The sequence below is a fragment of the Sinocyclocheilus rhinocerous genome, unplaced genomic scaffold (genome assembly GCF_001515625.1).
Source record: "Sinocyclocheilus rhinocerous isolate Xijiao unplaced genomic scaffold, SAMN03320098_v1.1 scaffold140, whole genome shotgun sequence".
NCBI classification, from domain to species: Eukaryota; Metazoa; Chordata; class Actinopteri; order Cypriniformes; family Cyprinidae; genus Sinocyclocheilus; species Sinocyclocheilus rhinocerous.
In genome coordinates, this window is record NW_015642053.1 from 841,375 (window position 1) to 867,301 (window position 25,927).

The following is a 25,927-nucleotide window of genomic DNA, read 5'->3' on the forward strand; positions in this document are numbered from 1 at the left end:
AGGGGGCCAACACTTTTTCACACCACTGTGTATATATATATATATATTTTTTTTTTTTATATATATATATATATTGCAATACAATAATGAGAATTTGAGAGGAAAATCTGTTTAATTATAATGAATATACTGTTCCATTAATCAAATTAAATCAAATCAAATCTCAGTCCTAAATGGTCCTATGTAAATCTTGGTCCTAAATGGTCTTTATATAAAATATAAATTCTAATTTCTTGCTTTTGATTTTGTGAGAAAAAGGATATGTTTTTGTGAGATTCACCCATCAACATGTGCCAGCTGTCCAATTCAGACTTTGAGAATGGACTGTCCCCAAGGGATGTGAGTGAGAGGTTAGCTGACCACTTATTCAACATATATATTTTTTTTTTTAAAGTAATGGTGGCATGTTTGTGCACGTACATGTCTTATGCACTCACTTCACCCAAGCTGTGGTATGTCGGGTTGATCACCTCCTAAACGTAGAAGTTGAGGGGGGTTTATACCCTTAAAGCAGCAACAGCTGGGGGTTGAGTGATTTTGGGTTTCCCCAGACAATAGCTATTGTAGCCTGGCGGCTGCAGCACAAGCCAAGCAAGAGGGGGCTGGGTTCAGCTTTGTCAAGAGGGGAGCCGGGGTCTCCGGTTTCACTCGAATGAGGACTCCGTGAAAGGAGAAGTGTGCACGCTGAAATTCTTTTGTCCGGCAGCTGCCAGTTCTGCCCTCCCATCCCACTGCATCCTGGGATGCCACAAGGGGGTTTAAATGAAGGAACAACCTAATACCCCTCCCCCCCTTCCCTCTGGTGCTTAATAACTGTCATTCCATGACCTCTCTTCCCTTCTGAATTGCTTAAAAAGAGGAAACGTGGAGGAATGTAGTTCCTTGAATTGCTTTTCATTGGACCAGCTGACGCAAGGCGCCCCTTACACCCCCAAAACACTCACATATACATACTGAAGTTGCTAGCACAGATGTCGGTGGGTCAGACATAGGGGCGAGTATCATGTTAAACATTTTATGCAATTTAAATGCAGAGGGATGCGATTGCCATATGCCTATGGACATCTGCCCCTTTAAAATCAGCCTCCGCTGAAGCATTCCTCTGCTGTGAGCCCAGTGCAGCTGTTGTCACCTCCGAAAAGGAAACTTTTTAAAAAATTTTTTTTTATATGCTCATCTGATACGTTTAGCCTAAATAGTCTGGTTGTTTTTACTGGAGGTAGATTTGCATCTATTTTTGTTTTAAAGAAGGGAAACACAGACTAGATATTCCTAATATTTCTAAACTGCATTTGAACAAATGTCTCACAAGTATTTATTTTTTAGCACGTATAATATATATATATATATATATATATATGTATGTATGTGTGTATATGTGTTTGTTTGTTTTTTATTTATTTTTTCTTTCCCCAAGTTTTTTTTCTTTTTATTTTGGATTAACTACCGTTCAAAAGGTTTGGGGTCAGTATGTTTTGTTTTTTTAAATACTTTTATTCAGCAAGAATGCATTACATTGATCAAAGGAAAAATTTGATAAAGTTACAAAAAATATATATGTATTTTTAAATAAATGCTGTTCTTTTGAACTATTATTAAAAGGATCCTGAAAAATATATATGTCATAAAAAAGCTATCTATATCTATCATAAAAAAGTTTTCAACATTTATAATAAGAAGAAATGTTACTTTTGGACCCAATCAGCACGTTAGAATGATTTCTGAAATGATGCTGAACATTTAGCTTTGCCATCACAGGATTAATAATATTAATAATAACAATAAATTATGTTTTAAAATCTATTAAAATAGAAAGTGGGTATTTCATATTAATATTTCACAATATCACTGTTTACTATATTTCTGTTAAAATAAACGAAGCCTTGACATGCATAAGAGACTCCTTTAAAATCTTTCAGACCCCAAGCTTTTGAATGGTATATTAACTCTTTTATGAAGTGAACTCACTTAAAGAGTTTAGTATAATTTTGCCAGAAAAAGTTTTATAGTTTTTATATGTTAATGTAATGTAATGTTAATGTAATGGTTTTTATTGTATTTGTTATACTTGTATTTTTTTTTATTGTTTTTGCCATGAAAATAGCCTAAGATGCTGACATGGCATTAAATAAATACATACTGCTACTACTTGAATGGTATCTTAGGTATTATTGGTCTAGTGTTGTGTTTATATGTTCCTCATGTGTGTTTAGTGTGTAATACTCTGACCTTTCTGTCTTTCCTTCCTTCCTGTCTTTCTCTCTCTGCGTCTGATTGCAGTGAAGGCCGCACAGAAGACTTCCTGGCTCTGTTCAACAGCAGCTCTGATGGACGTAGAAAACTGGCCAGTCTCTCCAAGACATCCAAAGACCATACTACCTGGAACATCCTGGTAACGTCCAGCTCCTCTTTGGTTGTTGTGGTTGTCAGATTTTATTATACTTGTAAATTATATGTAGGACACCATGATAACTTTGTGTAAGGTTAATTTGCTCATTTGATTGTTATGCTATGAAAAATAGCTTAAAATTATGAGCTCATGAGGCCCTAAACAGTGGAAAGATGTTTTTGCTTGCTCTTGCTGTAGCATTGGTTTAAACTGATGTCTTGCTTTCAGGATGACCAGCCGAGAGCATTTCCTGTGCCCAGCAGCTCTCACAGTACCTGCAGTATGGATTCTCCTACAGGCATGAAGAAGAGGGAAGCTGGCGTCTCTCTGGCTGCCAACTTCACTGCCAACAACAGGTGGGAAGCCATTTTCTCCTACAGCTTAGGCACTACTGTGTCCTAATGGGTAGCTTTCAAACTCTGTTGTTGCAATGAGAACAGTGTCAGGGGAAACGGATTCACTTTTACGCCATTTTTGTGCTTGTCAATCAAAGCATTAATATGCCGGAGGGAGAAGAGCACTAGATTCCTTTCAGTTTTATGGCTTTAAAATATACAGCACCAGTCAAACGTTTAGAGACTCTTGACTAAATTTGTGTCTCATGATTTTAAGAGTCTTTTAAACTAAAAGTTCAAGCTTGAATTCTTGAAATTGTAAATTGTGTTATTCAGAAGTTAGTGGTCAGTAAGATTATGTTTTTAAAAAGATCATGGTACTTTTATTTAGTTAGAATGCATTAAATTGATCAAAAGTGACCGTAAAAGACATTTATAATGTTACAAAAGATTTCCACGGTTATTTTTTTTTCTTTCTATTTATCAAAAATGAACTGTTTTCAGCTTTGATTAAAACGTGTTTCTTGAGCAAATCAGCAAATTGCAATAATTTTTAAAATGATCATGTGACACTGAAAACTGGAATAATGGCTGGTGAAAATTCAGTTTTGCCATCGCAGGAATAAATGGCATTTTAAAATATAATACAATAGAAAACAATGTCTTTGCATTGACTTTCAGGAGCAATAAAGCAGCTGTGGGTAACTCTGTGACCACCATCCTCCATAATAACCACTCAGAGAAACCCCTCACTCCAAAGAGCTCCAATCAGAAACCCTCCTTCAAGTAGGTTCATTATGACGTTGAATGTTTGCACAGCTGTGTGAACTAATCTTAGACATAAGTCCTCTAAATAAGGCTCTGTTTTGCTTGAGTATGCCGTTTCCAGGCCTACACATTTACAGTATTCGCCCTCTCTCTGTTTTTACAGTAACATAATCAAAGCCACCGTAAATGATGATGTGACTCTGGATGTGAGCTGTTCTCTTACTAAGTCTCAGAAGAACTTCTCTGCGTCATCAAGCTCCAACAACAACGCCCCCCGTAGCCCCCTTAGCCCCCGAAGCCCAGGTCAGCCAAGCAGACGAGAGGTGACCGAAGAGGAGGCCGAAAGGTCAGCAGTTTTCCAGCCCTCTGTTGTTTCCACCCTAGTTGTGATCATCTCGGTGTAAATGTTTGATTGACCTTTGAGGCATTTCAAACTGTTTCTAAATGGCCTTTGTATATGGTTAAATGTTTACAAAAAATGTTTACAGGTATATTCAGCAGGTGAACCATGCTGCTATTACCATCCAGCGGTGGTATCGTCGCCAAGCCAACAGAAAGAGAGCCAATGAGAATACAATCAAACACCTCCTCGCATCCAAAAAGAAGGTAATGTATTTCACCCAAGGAGGTCTAAAAAATCTTGACTTAAATATTTAATCATAAAATATAACATATTAATATTTGAATAATTATTTTTTTTATTTAGAATACATGACTATTTTTGAATGCCCTTCAATGTAGAAAGATTATTTTTGTTTCCAGTTGATGTAGTTACAGTATCTACCAGTATAGGCTACAGTGCTGCAGTGGATATTGTTATTGTCTGTTCAAAGGTATCGCTCCCATGTTTATGGGTGATTTGGTGTATTTTCCATAGGAGAGGGAGCAGAGAGTAGAGGAGGAGAAAACCACTGAATCACTGAAGAAGAAAGAAGATGATCGAAAGCGCATCAGGGAAGAAAAAGCTCGTCTGGCTCGACTTACCGCCATACAGGTATAGTAGGGTTCAGAACTTGTATACAGAACTAATATACACTATGGTTAAAAAGTTTGGAGTCAGTAATATATTATGGTTTTAAGGAAGGATATACTTTTATTCATCACGGATGCATTAAATTGGTCAAAAATTACAGTAAAGACATTTAGAATGTTACAAAAATGTTTCTATTCCTCAAAGAATCCCGAATTTAAAAAAAACAAAATATTAAGCAGCACAACTGTTTTCAACATTTATCATAATTTTGAATAATGTTGTGAGCACCAAATCAAAATATTAGAATGATTTCACAGGAATAAATTACATCTTAAAATATATTCATCTGAAAAACTGTTATTTTGAATTGTAGTAATCTTTCACAATATTACTTTTTTTGATCAAATAAATTCTCTTTAAAAACTCTTACTAACCCTAAACATTTGAACGGTAGTGTAGTTTGCGCTGCTGTTGTAGTTTGTGTCGGCTAACACATTGTTTTCTCACTTACTGGTGCATCATTGTGCATCCAAAACAGGAGCTTCAGCAGAAAAGAGCCCAACGTGCTGTAGAGGTACAGCAGATCGCAGAGGAGGAGGTAGAGGCACTAAGACATGCTGGGAAAGTGGGGCGTAAAAAGCTCACCAAGAGTTCACCCACTTCTCCCACTGACGTCAAGGCTAAGAACACAGGTATGCAATATTCTGGGTCTCTAATCAAACTCAGAAAACATATTGCAGTCACATTTCACCCCTTAAGTCATAAAAATCCATTTTGATTAGTCACTTGGTTTGGCATTTGTTCTTCAGATTCTAATGTGAACGTGGTGCCTGATCTGGATGATGTGACGAATCTAAGGGCTGCATCACCCGCAGGTTCTGTATACAGAGGATCTCAGTGTTCTCAGGTAGCGTCTCGCAACAAACTGGTCCTGATTCCACCAGTCGTGAAGAAAAATAAACACTTTTGCTCATCACATCACTTCATTCCCTCAGGAGATCCTCCAGAGGTCTGTGAGCATGGAGGATCAGCGGCAGGGGGTGTCATCGAGCAGGGCGCAGTCAAAAACCACTCTTAATGACTTGCTGGACACACTGAAGCTCTTGGAAGAGGAACCAGAGAGACTGTCAGAGCCCAAGAGCTACAGGAAGGACAAGTATTCGTGGATTGATGAGGTGATTGACTTATCTTAGTATATACAGTTCTATATATACACTACCATTTCTTATGCTCACCAAGGCTGCATTTATACAGTAAAAACAGTAATATTATATAAAATACTATTACAGTTTAAAATAACTGTTTTCTAGTTTAATATATTTTCAAATGTAATCTATTCCTGTGCTGGCAAAGCTGAATTTTCAGCAGCCATTTCTCCAGTCTTCAGTGTCACATGATCTTTCAGAAATCATTCTAACAGTTCTTATTATTTGAAAACAAATTTGAAAACAGTTGTGCTGCTTCTTATTTTTGTGGAAACTGATACATTTTCTTTTAGGATAAATGCATGTGTCCTTGCTGAATAAAAATATTCATTTCTTTTGAGTGTAAATTACCTTTTTAATGGTTGGCTAACTTTCACATGCATTTTTTTTTTCAGGATGGAGACTCCAACTCCCTGACAACGGATAATGTGGAACGGCACAGGCAGCTGAGTCAGACTCCAGCTCTACCAGATGGGGGTGCTCTGCTTTCAGAGGCCAAACTGCAGAGCATTATGAGCTTCCTGGATGAGATGGAGAAGTCCGAGCAGGAGAGACCACGCTCAGTCACTTCTGGATCACATAGAGAGGTAAGCGCATCTGAACTGAGCATATGAAGCTATGTTTTTATGCTGTATCAGCACTGAATTTTATATTCATGTGTATGTGAGTGTAGGTGGTGGTGTCAGAGGAGGATCTAGCAGTTGTGGAACAAGCCTCAGCCACAGCTGCTGAGGTCACCGGCTCTATGATGAGACTCAAACTGGAGCTGGATGAGAAAAAACGCACAGTCAATATGCTACAGACAGCACTGGTAAAACAAACACACACACATTTGCATATCATCAGTATGGTTCAATACTCTCTTCACATTCAACCTCCAATGATATTACATATGTTTATGTGCAATATGCAACAGATGCTACATGAATAGTGCTGTCTGAGACTGATATAAATGTGAATGTGTGTCTGTAGACCCAGCAGAGGGAGCTGACGATCCGGCATGTAAAGGAGACTGAGAAAGAGCTCAATCATACGGTCCAGTTACAGAAGCAGCAGTATGAAGCTACAATACAGAGACACTTGACGTTTATAGACCAGGTATTGATCTCAACACACTTCAACTGCATAGAGACACCAGACATCAGCAGACAACAACCTATATAGAGTGTTGTTTATATTTTTTCGTCTTTAAAAGCTTTCCTAGTTTATGTGGATTATAAATTAAATTTTAAAATGTTTAAAAAAAAATTTTTTTTTAAAAGTAATTTTATATTGTAATAATATTTCACATTTTAAATAACATCTCACACACCCCAATCTTTTTTTTTGTGTGTGTGCGTGCATTTATTAAATCCATTTATTAAGTCTGCATTTATTTGATCGAAACTTCAGTAATATTGTGAAATATTATTGCAATTTAAAATAATGTTTTCTATTTTAATATTCTTTAAAATATCATTTATTCCTGTGATGCAAACTGAATTTATCAACCATTTTGTCTTCAGTGACACATGATCCTTCAGAAATCATTGTAATTTATTGTAGCCTTTTTTTTTTCTGTCTTAATTAATTAATACTTATATTCAGCAAGGGAAAAAAATGTTAAATTGAAAAAAATAGTAAGTGATAGTAAAGATTTTTGTTATTACTTTAACTTTTTATTCCTCAAAGAATCCTGAAAAGTATTACAGGTTCCAAAAAAAAGCAGCACAACTGTTTCAACATTGATGATAAATCAGCATATTAGAATTATTTCTGAAGGATCATGTGACACTGAAGACTGAAGAAATGGCTGGAGTGATGGCTGATGAAAATTCAGCTTTGCATCACAGAAATACATTTTTTTTTAAAAGTATATTAAAATAGAAAACCATTTTAAATTGCAATAATATTTCACATTATATTACTGTTTTTCTGTATTTTTGATCAAATAAATGCAGCTTTGATAAGCATAAGAAACCTTTTTTAATAACATTAAAAATCCTACTGATCCCAAACTTTTGAATGGCAGTGTATGTCTAACTAGTAGATGAGTTTGTACATGTATTAACTCTCTTTCTCTCTCAGCTGATTGATGATAAAAAGGCCCTGAGCGAACGTTGTGAGGAAGTAGTGGGAGAACTCAAGCAGGTGGATCAGAAATACACAAAGAAGATCGCTCAGATGCAGGAGCAACATGAGCTGGTGAGTTCAGTTTATTCATGTTTTGAGATGTTGGTGTAGTGATGTGATTGAGGAGGTGCGTCTGAGCAAAATTTGGCCACAAGGGGGCGATCAAGCTTTAAATGTCTGCTTAAGTGTATTCTAGCCTTATGTAGCCATAGTGCGTGTTGGTTTCTACAGCTATTGTTTCCACTGGTTTGTGGTTTTCTCTGCTGCTGTCATTAACTGTATCTTCGCACATAAGCTTGAGTATGTGCATATTAACATCAAGTGCATGTTCACGTGCCGTGTTGCTTTGCCACTGCTAATTGTTTCTATCTTTCTGCATTTGTTGTGTGTTTCTGTCGTTATCTTTCCTTCTGTCTGCCTGTAGGTGTGGCAAATTCTGGGTCCCATGTGTGAGGTAACTCTCTTTTTCTATCTAACCCCTCATCACTCCCATGTTCTGTCATTTCCTTTCTTTTATTCCTCTTATCTAACACAGACTTGCAGACTTTCCATTTTGCTTGGAGCCATTGACCTTGCATGCTTTTTTTTTTTTTAACCTCAAGGAAGTAGCCTGCTGGCTTTTGATGATTTACTGTAATAACAGGATTATTTCCAAGTTAGTCAAACTTCTGGTTTCGAGACCTTGCTTTTTTTCTGCATTCCACAGCCCATGTTTGTGCAAATGATGTGTGATACCATTATTGTTAGTTACATTTTAAGTGCTGAACATTCCATCAGTGTATCTTGGTGTTCCCATCGTACATGGGAAGGAGTTAAGCGCATGTTACATTTGTCACATGTTTAAGATGGAAACAAAATACAGAAATAGGAAAAATAAATAACTTTATGTACTGCCTAAAGCTTAAAACAGCTCTGCATTAATTACTGAAGTTTAATACTTTTATATATTTCATACATTCATTATTGATTCATCATGCTGTTCAAATGAAATGATTGCTCTAGTCTAGTGCAGAAATGCACAAACTCTTTTCTATGAAGAGCCAAAAAAATGGTAACACTTCAGCATAAGGACCAATTCTCACTATTAACTAGTTGCTTATTAGCATGTCTCACACACCCCAATCTTTTTTTTTGTGTGTGTGCGTGCATTTATTAAATCCATTTATTAAGTCTGCATTTATTTGATCGAAACTTCAGTAATATTGTGAAATATTATTGCAATTTAAAATAATGTTTTCTATTTTAATATTCTTTAAAATATCATTTATTCCTGTGATGCAAACTGAATTTATCAACCATTTTGTCTTCAGTGACACATGATCCTTCAGAAATCATTGTAATTTATTGTAGCCTTTTTTTTTTCTGTCTTAATTAATTAATACTTATATTCAGCAAGGGAAAAAAATGTTAAATTGAAAAAAATAGTAAGTGATAGTAAAGATTTTTGTTATTACTTTAACTTTTTATTCCTCAAAGAATCCTGAAAAGTATTACAGGTTCCAAAAAAAAGCAGCACAACTGTTTCAACATTGATGATAAATCAGCATATTAGAATTATTTCTGAAGGATCATGTGACACTGATGTTTATTAGTACTTATAAAGCACAATCTGCATGACCATGTTCTACATCCCTAATCCTACCCAATACCTAAACTTAACAACTACCTTACTAACTGTTAATAAGCAGCAAATTAAGAGTTTACTGAGGCCAAAGTCATAGCTAATGGTTTGTTAATAGCGAGAACTGGACCTTAAAATAAAGTGTGACCAAAAACTTGATAGAGGGCCATGGGTCGATATTAATTGTTGTATTATATTCAACTATACTGTATTACAATTAACTTTTTTTTTTAAATCAAATTGACTTAAATTCTATACATTTTAATGCAAAAATAAAACAAAAAGTGTTAAAACACTACGTCAAGTTAGAAATAAAGATATGCTCCAACTGCATGTTTTTGTCCCTGTTTTTTCCCTCTTTTGTGATATGAAAAAGGTGGGCCAAATTAAAGACGTCACAGGCCAAATTTGGCCCATGGGCCCTTGGTTTAAGGACCTCTGCTCTAGTGTATCCTCAACACCGTGGCAAAATGCACAGATTAAATCATAACATTGTAACAACTGTAAGGGGCCAACTACATAAACGGGGCCATTATGTTAAGACTGTGACATAAATTATTTTTTTGTAGCTATAACCAGAGGCCAGTTGCATAAATTTAGTTACCAAGTTAAGACCAAGTAGTTTTGCTAACTAGCAGTTAACCAAGTGTTAATCAGTCTTACTTTTAAGATTCAATATATACCAATATTTTTATGTCACAGAATTAAAACCCTCATTATTTATTTATTTATTTTTAAAATTGTTTCCTGTGGTGCTGGTCACTCGATTCAGTGAAATTACAATGAATGGTGACTGGGGATTTTAAAAAGAAAAAGGCATCATAAAAGTGGTCCATATGACCATGCTCAGGTCTTCTAAAGTAGATGGCTTTGGAAATTTGGAAATTAAACCTAAGTTGTAATACAGTAAAAATGTTGACATACTGGCTGTGGTCACCTTGGCACATGCATTAGAGAAGTACTGACGTGTGATTCATGAGTGCATTATTCTTAAATGATCGATCCAGCTCACAAAGCCCGTTTGAACGATTCACTGACAAATCAGACATCGCTGCTTTTATCATTAAGGTTCAAATGTTTGAGTTTTTCAGTCAAAGCTATCCTATGACTTTGGACTTAGATTTATGATACATTTATCAGACCCCATTCACTGTAATTAGACAATGAACGTGACCAGTGCATTCTGCAAATTTTCTTCTTCTGTGTTCCATTAAAACACAAATTCAAAGTTTGGAGACAAATGGTTTTGAGTAAATGACAACAGAATTTACACTTTTATGTAACATATTTCTTTACAGTAACCCATTAGACATTGTATCCTGCCATGACTGAGGTTTTGTCTTTCTGTTTAACCCTCCTTCCATCTCTCTCTTTCTCCACATAGGAGATTAAGAAGCTGAAAGAGTTAATGAGTGCCACGGAAAAGATCCGCCGGGAGAAATGGATTGATGAGAAGACCAAAAAGATCAAGGAGATCACTGTAAAAGGTCAGCAGAGTCCAACAACAAGCGTCTGTTCACACCAGTGCCACATCTCTCTGGTTGGAATCGGATCACCGCACCCTTCAACAATATCCATTACAGCCCAGCCTGCCTGTTTCTCTAAACCCAGCTGCCAAAATGTGTCACACATTTATGATTTATATCTGTGGCATTAAGAAAAGGATGAAATGGCTTATAATGTCATAACGTTCTCCAAGATATATATATTTGCAACTTCTGTTGGAATATTTTTATTAAAATTAGAGCAATTCGATTTTCTTTCTTTTTATTTTTTTTTATTTTTTATTTTTACTGAAAAGTCTGACACCAGAAATCCTAGATTTTCCATGTGAACTTTTTGGATCCCCTTATAATTCAAACGTTACATCAGCGAATAGTGTCAATAGTAGTTTTATTATTTTCCTTCTTTGAATTCCATTGGAATTTCCCTGATTATTTCAATGCTATTGCAAACATTTATGTTAGTTTTGAATAATGTTTGCATAACTGTCTCCTCCTGTATGCTCTCAGGTCTGGAGCCAGAGATTCAGAAGCTCATCTCCAAACACAAGCTGGAGCTGAAGAAACTCCGAGTTCTTCATGAGGCAGAGCTGCTTCAGGCAGACGAGAGGGCCGCCCAACGTTACGTCAGACAGACCGAGGAATTACGTCAGCAGTTGGAGAGAGAAAGAGATGAACAGTGCCAGAGAGAGAGAGAACTGGCCAAGCAGAGGTACGCACACTCTTACATACTCGCATGTGTCCAGTGCACAGAATCATCTGCTCACAGAATACACATCTGTTCATCAGAGATCAAACCAGTTACAGAGACGGACAGCCAAGACGATGTGTTCACAGATGTTAGAAAACACAAACACATGCAAACTGGGAGAGAATGGAAAAAAGCGACAGAGGAAGCTGACTAGACAAGATCTTAAAGCTAAATACTGCTTTTGAAAACGCACACACACATATTTACTTAGTTATCACAATGAGGACTAAAGAGTCTGCTGTTTTTAAATAATCTTTTTTTATTAAAGACTAACCCTGCTGTACTATGAACTTTCTGTTGGTGTATTTCCTGTTGAAAGATGAAGTTGAAGTAGATTTTTTTTTTTTAACCTGGTTTATAGCTGTGAACCACGATTTGCCACAAAGACTGTTTTATTTCACACACAAACTTCTGTCAGACACTCTTCATGCAGCTATTTCCTGACAAAAACAGAATAAAACGCAATATAAAAAAAGCAGAATGCACAATGAAAGCACTATAAACGTGGTCTATAAGACTCTGAAGCCATATGATCGATTTCAAGACCAGAATGAAATTTATACTACCGTTCTTCAAAGGTTTGTCTTCAGCACAATTTTTTTTTGTAAAGAACGTTCTTATGCTTACCAAGGCTGCATTTATTTGATCAAGAATACAGTAAAACAGTAATATTGTGAAATATTATTACAATTTAAAATAAATGTTTTCTATTTTATTTTGAAATGCAATTTATTTCTGTGATGACAACTGGATTTTCAGGAGCCATTACTCTAGTCTATAGTGTCACATGATCTTTCAGAAATCATTCTAATCTTTGAAGAAAAGAAGTTTCGAAAGAACTGCATTTATTTGAAATGGCAATGTTTCATAACATAAATGTCTAGTCTGTCACTTTTGATCACTTTATTGCATTCTTCCTGAATAAAAGTGATTTTCTTTCAAAAATCTATTTCTTTCAAAAAAGAAATACAATTTTTGACTCCAAGCCTTTGAACAGTAGGTTAAGTAGTAATTTCCCCTCCATACTTTGTGTCCAAAGAATTTATGTCCAGATTTCAAAATTGGCATCATCTGGATGTGAACACACATTACACACTAGCTTTGACTATTTTCCATCAAAAAATAACCGCATAAAGTATTTGAAACAACATGAGAGGGAGTAAATAATGGCCTTTTAATTTTTTGGTGAACTATTCCATCAATTTTTGTGTGGATCGTGAATAAAAGTCAATGTAATCAAGTAAGCCTAAATGTGTTTGGCTTTATTGAGGAGGCATATTCTTCCTCCCACATTCCATGAATTTCTCCATTCAGTCCTGAAACTCTCTAACTGATTTCTGTCAGACTTGTGGATTATTCATAGGGGATAATAAAATCAGCATGAGTATGTGTGTTTATTAGGTTATGTGTGTATGACAGAAAGAGAAGCAGATGGGAAAGTGTGACCATGTTTTGTGTGTGCGGGAAACGATATATAGTATAAACAATGTAATTTGCACACTCCTTCTGCATTTATTTTTTTTCCCTGTTTCACTTTATGCAAATAAGATAATTGGGACAAACACATTCCCAATGTGAGTGCTGAGTACATGTTTTCATGTAACAGTTGTGTCCTATTCACAAAGTGTGGATCGTGAATAAAAGTCAATGTAATCAAGTAAGCCTAAATGTGTTTGGCTTTATTGAGGAGGCATATTCCCCTCCATACTTTGTGTCCAAAGAATTTATGTCCAGATTTCAAAATTGGCATCATCTGGATGTGAACACGCATTACACACTAGCTTTGAATATTTTCCATCAAAAAATAACCGCATAAAGTATTTGAAACAACATGAGAGGGAGTAAATAATGGCCTTTTAATTTTTTGGTGAACTATTCCATCAATTTTTGTGTGGATCGTGAATAAGTCAATGTAATCAAGTAAGCCTAAATGTGTTTGGCTTTATTGAGGAGGCATATTTTTCCTCCCACATTCCATTAATTTCTCCATTCAGTCCTGAAAAGTGAACTCACTCTCTATAACTGATTTCTGGCAGAATTGTGGATTATTCATAGGGGATAATAAAATCAATATGAATATGTGTGTTTTTATTCGGTTATGTGTGTATGACAGAAAGAGAAGCAGATGGGAAAGTGTGACCATGTTTTGTGTGTGCGGGAAACGATATATAGTATAAACAATGTAATTTGCACACTCCTTCTGCATTTATTTTTTTTCCCTGTTTCACTTTATGCAAATAAGATAATTGGGACAAACACATTCCCAATGTGAGTGCTGAGTACATGTTTTCATGTAACAGTTGTGTCCTATTCACAAAAATAAGGCAAGATAATGGCTGAAAGATCATAAGGTAAAAAAAAATCCCCAAAATCTTTGCCTGTCTTCAATTACTGTTGCCAAGATCAGTAGCAAAATGTACGCAAACACACCTCTTGCTCAGTGTTTATAAGTGGGTATTATGTGGATAAGGGTTTTGCAAGGATTTTGGGTTTTATGTAACTGGCACAAAATCCTTGTATATAAAACAAGAATGAAGTCTTAATTTCCCATACATTGAATTTTAAGAACACACATTCAGTGAAAGTCTATGTACAACTGAGAAAATAACTGTGTGTTTGGGTCTCAGGTTTGAGAAACAGCTGCAGGAAGAGGAGAACTCGCTGCAGCAGCAGAGGAGACGTCTGTATAAAGAAGTGTCAGAGGAGAAAGAGCGAATCACACAGCTGGCAGCCAGGTCAGGTTCAAAGGTTATTTAAGGTCAAATTACTGAACAGTGTTTCTAGCCAGGAATAGTCTTGGCAGATAACTTCTAAAATAATTAAAGAAACTTCCATGTGTTTTCATGTTGTGATAATTGAAAGTTGATTTATTTTATTTTTTTATCCAGTGTTTCAGTAAAAATATCAACAACAAAAAAAGATAAAAGATTTCGCTTTTCTTTCTTGGCAAACATAACTAAAGTTACTCAGATTTATGCTTAAAACAAGAAATGACAGTTGAGTAAGAAATGTGAGAAATATTAGATAAAACAAGTCAAAATAGTAATTTCATAAGTCTTGTTTTAAGAATTTAGATGTTTTTAAAGGACAGCAAGACTAACAAAAAAAAAGGCTTACCCAGTAATTTTTTTGAGTGTCCAAAAGAGAGGAACTAGAGTAGATAAAAGTTAAGTTATAACTAAATGGAAATGTGTTTGTGTGTTATATAGGCAGCATGCCGAGCTGGAGGACTTAAGGAAGCAGCTGGAAAAGAACAGCTCTTTGGCAGCAAGAGCACTGAGAGAAGAGCTGGAGAAGAGCAGAGAAGAGCAGGAGAGACGACACCAGGTAAAACACTTGCACATCTCCCCTCCCCTCCCTTAATCTAGTTTTTTAAAGTTTTTTGTTTTCTAGTTTTTTAAAGAATTCTCTTCTGCTCACCAAGCCTACATTTATTTGATACAAAATACAGCAAAATATTTTTACTATTTAAAATAACTGCTTTCTATTTAAATATATTTAAAGGGGTCATATGATGCTGCTAAAAAGAACATTATTTTGTGTATTTGGTGTAATGAAATGTGTTTATGCGGTTTAAAGTAAAAAAAAAACATTATTTTCCACATACTGTACATTATTGTTTCTCCTGTATGCCCCGCCTTCTGAAACGCGTCGATTTTTACAAAGCTCATCAGTCTGAAAAGCGAGGTGTGCTCTGATTAGCCAGCTATCCAGTGCGTTGTGATTGACCGAATACCTCAAGCGTGTGACGGAAATGTCACGCCCCTCACCATACTGTTGATGCCGTGTCCTGTCAATAGTAGTTTTATTATTTTCCTTCTTTGAATTCCATTGGAATTTCCCTGATTATTTCAATGCTATTGCAAACATTTATGTTAGTTTTGAATAATGTTTGCATAACTGTCTCCTCCTGTATGCTCTCAGGTCTGGAGCCAGAGATTCAGAAGCTCATCTCCAAACACAAGCTGGAGCTGAAGAAACTCCGAGTTCTTCATGAGGCAGAGCTGCTTCAGGCAGACGAGAGGGCCGCCCAACGTTACGTCAGACAGACCGAGGAATTACGTCAGCAGTTGGAGAGAGAAAGAGATGAACAGTGCCAGAGAGAGAGAGAACTGGCCAAGCAGAGGTACGCACACTCTTACATACTCGCATGTGTCCAGTGCACAGAATCATCTGCTCACAGAATACACATCTGTTCATCAGAGATCAAACCAGTTACAGAGACGGACAGCCAAGACGATGTGTTCACAGATGTTAGAAAACACAAACACATGCAAACTGGGAGAGAATGGAAAAAAGCGACAGAGGAAGCTGACTAGACAAGATCTTAAAGCTAAATACTGCTTTTGAAAACGCACACACACATATTTACTTAGTTATCACAATGAGGACTAAAGAGTCTGCTGTTTTTAAAGAATCTTTTTTATTAAAGACTAACCCTGCTGTACTATGAACTTTCTGTTGGTGTATTTCCTGTTGAAAGATGAAGTTGAAGTAGGAAGTTTTTTTTTAACCTGGTTTATAGCTGTGAACCACGATTTGCCACAAAGACTGTTTTATTTCACACACAAACTTCTGTCAGACACTCTTCATGCAGCTATTTCCTGACAAAAACAGAATAAAACGCAATATAAAAAAAGCAGAATGCACAATGAAAGCACTATAAACGTGGTCTATAAGACTCTGAAGCCATATGATCGATTTCAAGACCAGAATGAAATTTATACTACCGTTCTTCAAAGGTTTGTCTTCAGCACAATTTTTTTTTGTAAAGAACGTTCTTATGCTTACCAAGGCTGCATTTATTTGATCAAGAATACAGTAAAACAGTAATGTTGTGAAATATTATTACAATTTAAAATAAATGTTTTCTATTTTATTTTGAAATGCAATTTATTTCTGTGATGACAACTGGATTTTCAGGAGCCATTACTCTAGTCTATAGTGTCACATGATCTTTCAGAAATCATTCTAATCTTTGAAGAAAAGAAGTTTCGAAAGAACTGCTTTTATTTGAAATGGCAATGTTTCATAACATAAATGTCTAGTCTGTCACTTTTGATCACTTTATTGCATTCTTCCTGAATAAAAGTGATTTTCTTTCAAAAATCTATTTCTTTCAAAAAAGAAATACAATTTTTGACTCCAAGCCTTTGAACAGTAGGTTAAGTAGTAATTTCCCCTCCATACTTTGTGTCCAAAGAATTTATGTCCAGATTTCAAAATTGGCATCATCTGGATGTGAACACGCATTACACACTAGCTTTGAATATTTTCCATCAAAAAATAACCGCATAAAGTATTTGAAACAACATGAGAGGGAGTAAATAATGGCCTTTTAATTTTTTGGTGAACTATTCCATCAATTTTTGTGTGGATCGTGAATAAGTCAATGTAATCAAGTAAGCCTAAATGTGTTTGGCTTTATTGAGGAGGCATATTTTTCCTCCCACATTCCATTAATTTCTCCATTCAATCCTGAAAAGTGAACTCACTCTCTATAACTGATTTCTGGCAGAATTGTGGATTATTCATAGGGGATAATAAAATCAATATGAATATGTGTGTTTTTATTCGGTTATGTGTGTATGACAGAAAGAGAAGCAGATGGGAAAGTGTGACCATGTTTTGTGTGTGCGGGAAACGATATATAGTATAAACAATGTAATTTGCACACTCCTTCTGCATTTATTTTTTTTCCCTGTTTCACTTTATGCAAATAAGATAATTGGGACAAACACATTCCCAATGTGAGTGCTGAGTACATGTTTTCATGTAACAGTTGTGTCCTATTCACAAAAATAAGGCAAGATAATGGCTGAAAGATCATAAGGTAAAAAAAAATCCCCAAAATCTTTGCCTGTCTTCAATTACTGTTGCCAAGATCAGTAGCAAAATGTACGCAAACACACCTCTTGCTCAGTGTTTATAAGTGGGTATTATGTGGATAAGGGTTTTGCAAGGATTTTGGGTTTTATGTAACTGGCACAAAATCCTTGTATATAAAACAAGAATGAAGTCTTAATTTCCCATACATTGAATTTTAAGAACACACATTCAGTGAAAGTCTATGTACAACTGAGAAAATAACTGTGTGTTTGGGTCTCAGGTTTGAGAAACAGCTGCAGGAAGAGGAGAACTCGCTGCAGCAGCAGAGGAGACGTCTGTATAAAGAAGTGTCAGAGGAGAAAGAGCGAATCACACAGCTGGCAGCCAGGTCAGGTTCAAAGGTTATTTAAGGTCAAATTACTGAACAGTGTTTCTAGCCAGGAATAGTCTTGGCAGATAACTTCTAAAATAATTAAAGAAACTTCCATGTGTTTTCATGTTATTATAATTGATAGATTTTTTTATTCAATGTTAAAATGTAAAAATATCAAAAAAGATGAAAGATTACATGACTAAAGTTATTCAGATTTATGCTTAAAACAGGAACAAATTTATTTGACAATTGAGTAAGAAATGTAAGAATATTAGATAAAATGAGTCAAATTGATTTCTTAAGTGACTTCATCTTGTTTTGTTTTTTTTGGTTTTTGAGTGTCCAAAAGAGAGGGACTAGATGAAAGTTAAGTTCTAACTAAATGGAATTGTGTTTGTGTGTTATATAGGCAGCATGCTGAGCTGGAGGACTTAAGGAAGCAGTTGGAAGAGAACAGCTCTTTGGCAGCAAGAGCACTGAGAGAAGAGCTGGAGAAGAGCAGAGAAGAGCAGGAGAGACGACACCAGGTAAAACACTTGCACATCTAGTCATATTGGTACATACAAATATGTATTAAAGCATACTCTCATCATTTTACTTACCCTCTTTCTTTGAAAGTGGGCATGTGTAGTCACTTTTATTGTATGGAAAGAAGTAGCTTGGATTTGTTTTGTTTTCCTTTTTTTTTAAATTAAAAAAAAAAATTTTTTTGGAATTCATTCGTGTTTGGTAGGACATGAGGTCAAGTAATTGATGACAGAACTTTCATTTTGTGGTGAACTATGTCTTTCAGGCTGTGTGCATGACTTTCAGAAATTGTACCACGTCAGATAGCATGCTTTTGTTGTATTACTAATACTTTTTGTGAGCAATGCCCAAAAAATGCACTGTAAAGAGTCATACAAAGCACTGGTAACCAATTAAACGGCATACACGCATTAAAATGTGACGCAGTCAGTCTTAATAAACGAACTATCAACAAGAAACGGGAAGCCAGAAGTAAATGTGTTGCAACTTTCAGTATTACTGATACCATCCGGTTTTAAAGGTTTCAGGAAATGTCTTCTGAATAACTCTCATACTATTCAGCACTCATCTTTTCCTCCCATGCATCATCTAAACCCAGTCATTTTGTTTATTTATTTTTTTTGCCTGAGGCTTTCAGGCACAGAACTCAAATTACTGTACGTGTCTGTTTAGAGATGTGTAAATGTGTTTGATGGTGCAATGTTTGCAGAGGTCACATGAAAGCACCTTTTTTTTGTGGTGATATAGAATAGTATCTCGTTCTTTTGGTTCTTTTTAATTGTGTTTTTGGCTGTTTTTCACATTAGGTTGAAATAAAGGCCCTGAAGGAAAGACTTGATATTGAGAAACAGACATGGGAAGAAAATTATATGAAAAAAGAGGTACGTGTTTGTGTCTTCACAAGTCTATCAAGCAGAAATGATGAGTTTATATATTTTATCTTGTTCTATGCATATTTTTATATTCATCTTTTTTTTTTATAGTTATATGTTTACAGTGAGAGAATACATATTTGAGAGGTATTGTATGTGTGTATGCACATGTTTGGAATTTGGGCCAAATGTACATCTAAAATTCTCAGTACATTACGGTTATGGTCAACTGGGAGTTAAATTACATAATCATAGTGTCCACTTCTGCTTTCTGAGACTCTCGGATGTGAAAGTTGCCCGATTTACACTTCACTAACAGTTTTTAAGATTAAACATTATTAAATGTTAGTTTCAAAACATTTTTTTTTAACAAATTAATACTTTATTCAGAAAGGATGCAAAAAATTGATCAAATGTGACAGGCATTTATTATGTTACAAAAGATTTCTGTTTCAAATAAATACTGTTCTTTTGAATTTTATATCCATCAAAAAAAAAAAAAGGATCACTGTTGCCACAAAAATATTAGGCTTCTCAACTCTTTTCAACATTGATAATAATAAGAAATGTTTCTTGAGCATCAAAAACAGCTATTTTAAATTGTAATAATATTTCACAATATTACAGTTTTTATTATATTTTTTTACTCTATTTTACTTCTATTTTTACTCTATTATTATAATCCATCTTTCCATCTAATGTCAGCAGGAGTTAAAGGTGGTAACTGAGTAACTTGCTTGGTGTAATTTCTCGGGTTTAGTGTGTTTACACCCCTCTGGGTCAAACAAATGTCAAATATCTCTGTATTAACAAAGTCACAGAAGCTTTACAACTGTGTGTAAGGATAAAAAGTCCCCGTGGTGATCTCAGAACACTGTGTTTCCTCTCACAGGAAGCATGGCTGCTGAGCAGAGAAAGGGAGCTTAAAGAGGAAGTGCGTCGAGGGAGAGACAAAGAGATCGAGCTGGCCATTCAGAGACTAGAGGAGGAGACTAGAGGGGCAAGAGAGGAGTGTGAAAGAGCGTCTGACAACCGGTGTGTTTCCCTTTCCTGTTTGTGTGACCTTAAAGTCCCCCTGTAGTCAAATATTTTATCCCTTAAAACGTATCTTTGATCATCAAAATTACATATTTAAATGTTTTTTCTTGTGAAAATAATTTTCTCATTCCTTAAAATAGCTTGAATGCAACTCTACACCCTTATTTAAGGAGAAATACTCTGCAATGGTGTTGATTAATAGATTGGCACATGATTTGTCTAAAGGCATATTAAAAAAACCATATAGACAAATTAACAACATAAAAAAATTTGATTTTCACTACAGGGGGACTTTAAATGTCTCTGGTGGCACAGGATGTTACAGTTCTTCTCACATGCACTTCAGTAGAAGTAAATGTCCATGTGTTGAATTAGCACAGATTGTAAGACGCAGTATGTGTTACTCATTTCCCTTCTGACCAGTTTGCTTGTAGACCATCATGAGTTAAATTATAATTAAAATATACTGTATTCTGTGAAATTATTTATTGTAATTTACACCTTCAACATAGTTGAATGATTTCTGAAGGATCATGTGACACTGAAGTAAACTGTGTTTAGCTTTGATTTTCCTTACATTTCATTCAAATTTCAATTTTGCATCCTGTTTGCTGTCTGTATACTTTCAGAAGGTTTTGAATAAAACTAATACTTGTGGGCCAAATTTTTGAGCTCTTTCTAGACTATTTGCACTCCGGATGTACTGCCATTTACATATAAGCCCAGCCATTTAACATATGGCGGAAGGACTGTGGTTTATTCGAACTGAATGTAAATTTGTATGGTATGTGTATGTGTGTGCAGGATAAAGCGTTTGAGGGAGAAATACGAGGCCGAGCTCCGAGATCTGGAGCGTTCGGAGCGGGCAGCATTGCAGAAACAGCAGGAGATGAGAGAGAAACACAGTGAGATGGAGGCAGAGCTCCTCCGGCTGCAGTCGCTTTTACGACAACGAGAGCAGGAGATAAGCGACCTCACCCAGGTAACCGTCGCTATGGTGGCGCTGCTTTGTTTGTCCACACTCATTAACGCATATAGGTTACTTATAAATCGACAGGCTCTATCTACAATCCTTGGTAGAGAGGGGAATCATAAGGATTCATTTTTAAAGTAGCAATTCTGGCTCCCTAATGATTTTATTATTGATAATTGGTCCTAACTATATACTAATCAATAACAGTCAGAAATTAGAACTGCACTATATAACTAATTAGATTGATTTAAGTCTCACAAGCTGTAAATACAAATAACACTGTAACAAACCATTACTTTGAGTTGATAAAAAATATTGACTTGTAGTTCAGTAAGTAAAGAAGAGAATAGAATTTACAGGATAAAAGCTATACTGCTTGTTTCTCTGGAAGTGTGATCAACTGAATGACTTTTGACCCTTTCTGTTTAACGTTACGCCTGAGTGTCAATGCCAGTGTGACGAACGACTGAAAATGGATTACTGATTGTGGTTAGATAACTTACTCACTTAGCTACATGTGTGAATATCATATTTATATTTCATCCTAAAATTATAAGAATTTCATAAATCAATGAAGCTTATTTAAAAAAAAAAAAATAGCCAAAAAATTCAAATTCGCTTAAAATTTACTCACCCTTGGGTCATCCAAGATGTAGAGTAGTTTGTTTCTTCATCTGAGTAGATTTGGAGAAATCTAGCATTACATGAATTGCTTACCAGTGGATCCTCTGCAGTCAATGGGTGCCATCAGAATAGGAGTTCAAACAGCTGATAACAACATCACAAATTAACGCCAATGTTTCAATTAATTTATAAAGTGAAATGCTGTGTGTTTGTAATAATCAAATTCATTATTAAGATGTTTTTAACTTCCAACCGTTGCTTCCAGCTGTAATGTGATTCCATAATCGATAATAACGCTTCCTCCAGTGAAAACATAATCTAGTTTGCATCAGGAGAGAAATATGCATCGATCAAGCAGCATTTATGAGCAAAAGCGGTTCTAAACATATGTGGATTTTAATGGACAACAGGAAAGAACACTTTTTCACTTGGATGAAGCGTTATTATGGATTATACATTTTTATTTTGGCCTGAAGTGACAGTTAAGTGCCTTGATGGACACACAGCTTTTCTCTTAACAAGACATTAATTGATGGACTGGAGTCATGTGGATTATTGTGATGTTTGGATTCTCATTTTGATGGCAACCATTCACTGCAGAGGATCCACTGGTGAGCAAGTGATGTAATGCTAAAATTGCTTCATGAGATTTATGCTCCAAAGAATCATTTTGTTTTTTGTTTTCCGGGGGTTTTCAATCAACTTCCGTTCTCATGCTTTGTCTCTGTCTCTTTTTATGGAATGGCTCACAGGCCCGTGACAAGTTATCAGATGAGCGCCGCAGTCTAGCAGAAGTGATCAGACAAGAGTTTGCAGAACGGCTTGTAGAGACGGAGGATGAGAACAGGAGAATGAAGATGGAGGTCTCTGAGGCCAAGGCACGACTCCGTTTAGAGGTGGAGCGAGTGACAAGAGCGAAAGAAGAAGAGCTTGCAGAGGTGCATCAAAGGTCAGGATTGAAGAGTATTTTCCTCTTAGTTCCTTGTTTAGAACAAATAATTAGCTTTGGATTAAAGCTGCAGATGAGGTGTTTACTATATGCTTGATGTGAGTTCCTGGTCTCTTTCTTTTGTAGAGTGAAGTCGGCTATTTTGAAGAAGGAAGAGACTGTTAATAACCTGCGCAAGCAGCATGAGGTAAGCTGCAACAAACCTGATTCAGTGTATTTGCTTGTTGCAGTAAAGCATCGCATACGTTTTGATTTACAACTAACTTATTTGTTTTTCCTCTGTCTTTCAGGCTGCAGTGAAGAGAGCAGATCATCTCGAGTCTTTGTTGGAACAGCAGAGAAAACAGCTGTTAGGGAAATGATTGACAAGTTAGGGCATTGAAATCCCCCACAGCCCCTTCCTTTCTGTCATACCGTCCTCCTGCACAAAGAAACTTTCACTTTGTGTTTTTTTTTATTTTTTTATTTGTCAGGTTTCTGTTTTATTTCGTTTGGCTGTTTGGATGAACTGATGGATTCTGGATGGACGTTTTGGTTCCACCAGACTTCTCATCCAGAAAGGCGGCCTTTGGCATTCCCATGGGAACAAGGCAAGAAATTAGAGAAGAATTTAATCTTGGAGAGGCTTTTGTGGGTCTCTCTTTCACGGATATGACCAAATTACAGACTTCTTTCAGCCACCGGTTTCACACAGCCAAATGAATTTAAGCATAGAAAAAAAAAAGAAAAAAAACCCCACAATTTCCTCACTAGAGTTTAGATCTAGTATGTTGTTGAATCTTATAAAACCTCGCCCCATAAACTTGTGCATATTTCACCCCAGAATCGAAATATATAAGTAAGAAATGTCTTTAAAAATTAAGTTCATTAAGCAAAAATAAACAGTTTCTACACTGCAAAAAATATATATTATTTAAGTTGTATTTATACAACATGTTTTTAACTTTTAATTTATGCTTGTATTATAGTCATTTTTAATAAAAATGGAAATCTGATCACAACTGAGATTAATGGGAATTGCAAAACCCTCAAATGTCAAACAATAATGACAGTTTGCATTGTGTGCAAAATGTGATAAATTGTCATGGAAATTGGTCCTAAAATAAGCTTCAATTTCTTAATGCAAAATAGCATTTTTTACATTTCATATTTTGATTTGGGGGTAAAATCTGCATGCTTTTGGGAAATTCACCCAAGAAGTGGAAAGCCCCTTTTGCTGGGCACAAAGGCATTCACAGTAAACTGCTCCAGATGTTTCTGTAACTGCATACCCTCTTCCCGTCTCTCTCCAGCACTGGAATAAGGGAAATGGGTGGAGGTTACAGTAGACAGGAGACGTGGGAGAGGCAAAGGCTATAAAATCGAGCAGAGAAGTTAACCCTTTACATTAAAGAGGAGAGGCTTAACCCCCCACCAACACAAACATCCCAACTCCCCTTGCCTTTTGTGTGTTGCATACAGATGCCTTTTGTCCCGATACCCCTCTGGGCTATCTCTACATTACAGGAGATGTCCCAGAAGCCCCCAGGACACCCAAACATGCTTACACAGAGCCCACAGTGAGGCCCAGTTCTAGTTTAGACATCAGAGAAATGATGGCAGCACAGCTAGATGATAGAGATTTTAGAAGGTTTGTTGACAGCAAAGCAGTAGATGGTGACGATAAGTATGGAGTGTCTCCTTAGATTGATAGAGACTGACAGTAGATTGAGCACAAACCAAGGTGAGAGACCTGGTTGAGATGAGATGGATGTAGAAAGTTGGGTCGATAAAAATATGAGATGGATAGAAAATTAAGAGAACGACAGTGTTTATGATTAGGAAAAGCAGAGCTGGGTTCAACAGGATGTGGTACACAGTGACTGTGATTCACCAAGTAGGACGTTCCTGAATCAACATACACTGTTCCCACAGTCATGGAAGTGTCAGGGGATTTTAAAATTGTGTTTTCGTAGTCATAGAATTGAATAAAATCTAAAAAGTAATGGGAAACATAGTTAATATATACTTTCTCTACACAAGAACAAAATATTTTAGAGTAAAAGTGGCTTGCAAGCAGTGTTAACTAAAATTATTTTCAGTCATTGAAATAGAATTGAAATAAAATAAGTTGTCTTTGAAGCACTACAGTTACTAAAACTAAACTGAAATAAATGAAGTAAAAAAATAAAATTCAAAAATAAAAGCTAAACAATGACAACAATACTAAAACTATAAATGCATAACATAAACATAAAATATATAAAAAATAATCAAAGATTGTTAAAATATTAATAAATATTATAATAGTGTAAAACTTTTTTATTTTTATTTTAAGGCATTTTTAATGAATCGCTCCAATTCACACATTGGTCTGAATGATTCATTAATGGCTTTTTAGTCTGAATCAAAATGATTAAAAAAAAAAAAATCCCAATCCAAGAATCTCAAACAACTGGAAAGATCATTGAAAAGTCATGGGAATTCATTGAAAGGTGAAAAGCCAGAACATCTTGGAACAGCGCCAGCCAATTGGATTTTAGGGTTTAATAGCATTATTAATAACATTAACATTAAAAACGCCTTTATCAAACTTATCTTTTCCCACTGAATTTAGGTGTAGTCCATTGTTTGGAAGTAATTTTTACTTTACGTGAATGTTGTTCTAGCATTAACACCAAGATGTTGATCCAGGAACCTCCTCCTTGGTAAATTTACTGTGAGCTAGGGGAGATGTAGCATGACTGGTATTGGTTCTGTGGTTTAAAGCACAGCTAAAAGCCCTCCAATCTCTCTCGTTCTCTCTCTCCACATTGTATACCAAGCGGTCTGCCCAAGAGAGGAACAAATGCAGTTCAGCAGGAGTTGGGGTGGCAGGGTGGGGGAGGTGCTTCAAAACTCACAAGTCTCCATTGTTTCTTGTTACGAAGTCCCTACATTTTTCTCCCTTTCATTTTTTTGCAAAACTTTTGGTTTTATGAGGAGATTTTTCTAAAACCTTCCAATTGAACAATAATGGCACAGGGCAGAAAAGCAGTGAATGTTAGATCTTGGGAAAGTTTGACCCAGATGTTTAATCTGATTGGGCAAGTTTAGGTTTTGTAAC

General features: G+C 35.8%; 1 protein-coding gene across 3 annotated transcripts in view; it reads left to right on the forward strand.

The window, feature by feature from the left end:
• Positions 1-23,574, forward strand: part of cep131 (centrosomal protein 131) — a 26,163-nt gene extending 2,589 nt beyond the window's left edge. The window contains exons 4-27 of one of the 3 annotated variants that reach the window (XM_016572241.1): positions 2,281-2,392; positions 2,618-2,745; positions 3,406-3,510; positions 3,656-3,838; positions 3,981-4,098; positions 4,370-4,486; positions 5,004-5,157; positions 5,275-5,372; positions 5,461-5,640; positions 6,066-6,257; positions 6,344-6,481; positions 6,643-6,768; positions 7,738-7,854; positions 8,207-8,236; positions 10,788-10,890; positions 11,416-11,617; positions 14,284-14,391; positions 14,866-14,983; positions 19,193-19,267; positions 20,151-20,293; positions 21,101-21,278; positions 22,646-22,842; positions 22,969-23,029; positions 23,133-23,574. In XM_016572241.1, the coding sequence (XP_016427727.1) occupies positions 2,281-2,392; positions 2,618-2,745; positions 3,406-3,510; positions 3,656-3,838; positions 3,981-4,098; positions 4,370-4,486; positions 5,004-5,157; positions 5,275-5,372; positions 5,461-5,640; positions 6,066-6,257; positions 6,344-6,481; positions 6,643-6,768; positions 7,738-7,854; positions 8,207-8,236; positions 10,788-10,890; positions 11,416-11,617; positions 14,284-14,391; positions 14,866-14,983; positions 19,193-19,267; positions 20,151-20,293; positions 21,101-21,278; positions 22,646-22,842; positions 22,969-23,029; positions 23,133-23,204 (3,055 nt within the window). In that variant the 3' untranslated portion in view covers positions 23,205-23,574. Of the gene's footprint in view, positions 1-2,280; positions 2,393-2,617; positions 2,746-3,405; positions 3,511-3,655; positions 3,839-3,980; positions 4,099-4,369; positions 4,487-5,003; positions 5,158-5,274; positions 5,373-5,460; positions 5,641-6,065; positions 6,258-6,343; positions 6,482-6,642; positions 6,769-7,737; positions 7,855-8,206; positions 8,237-10,787; positions 10,891-11,415; positions 11,618-14,283; positions 14,392-14,865; positions 14,984-18,267; positions 18,386-19,192; positions 19,268-20,150; positions 20,294-21,100; positions 21,279-22,645; positions 22,843-22,968; positions 23,030-23,132 lie in introns of all 3 variants that reach the window. The other 2 variants (XM_016572240.1, XM_016572242.1) reach the window with 2 other exon arrangements.
• The last annotated feature ends 2,353 nt before the right edge of the window (positions 23,575-25,927 follow it).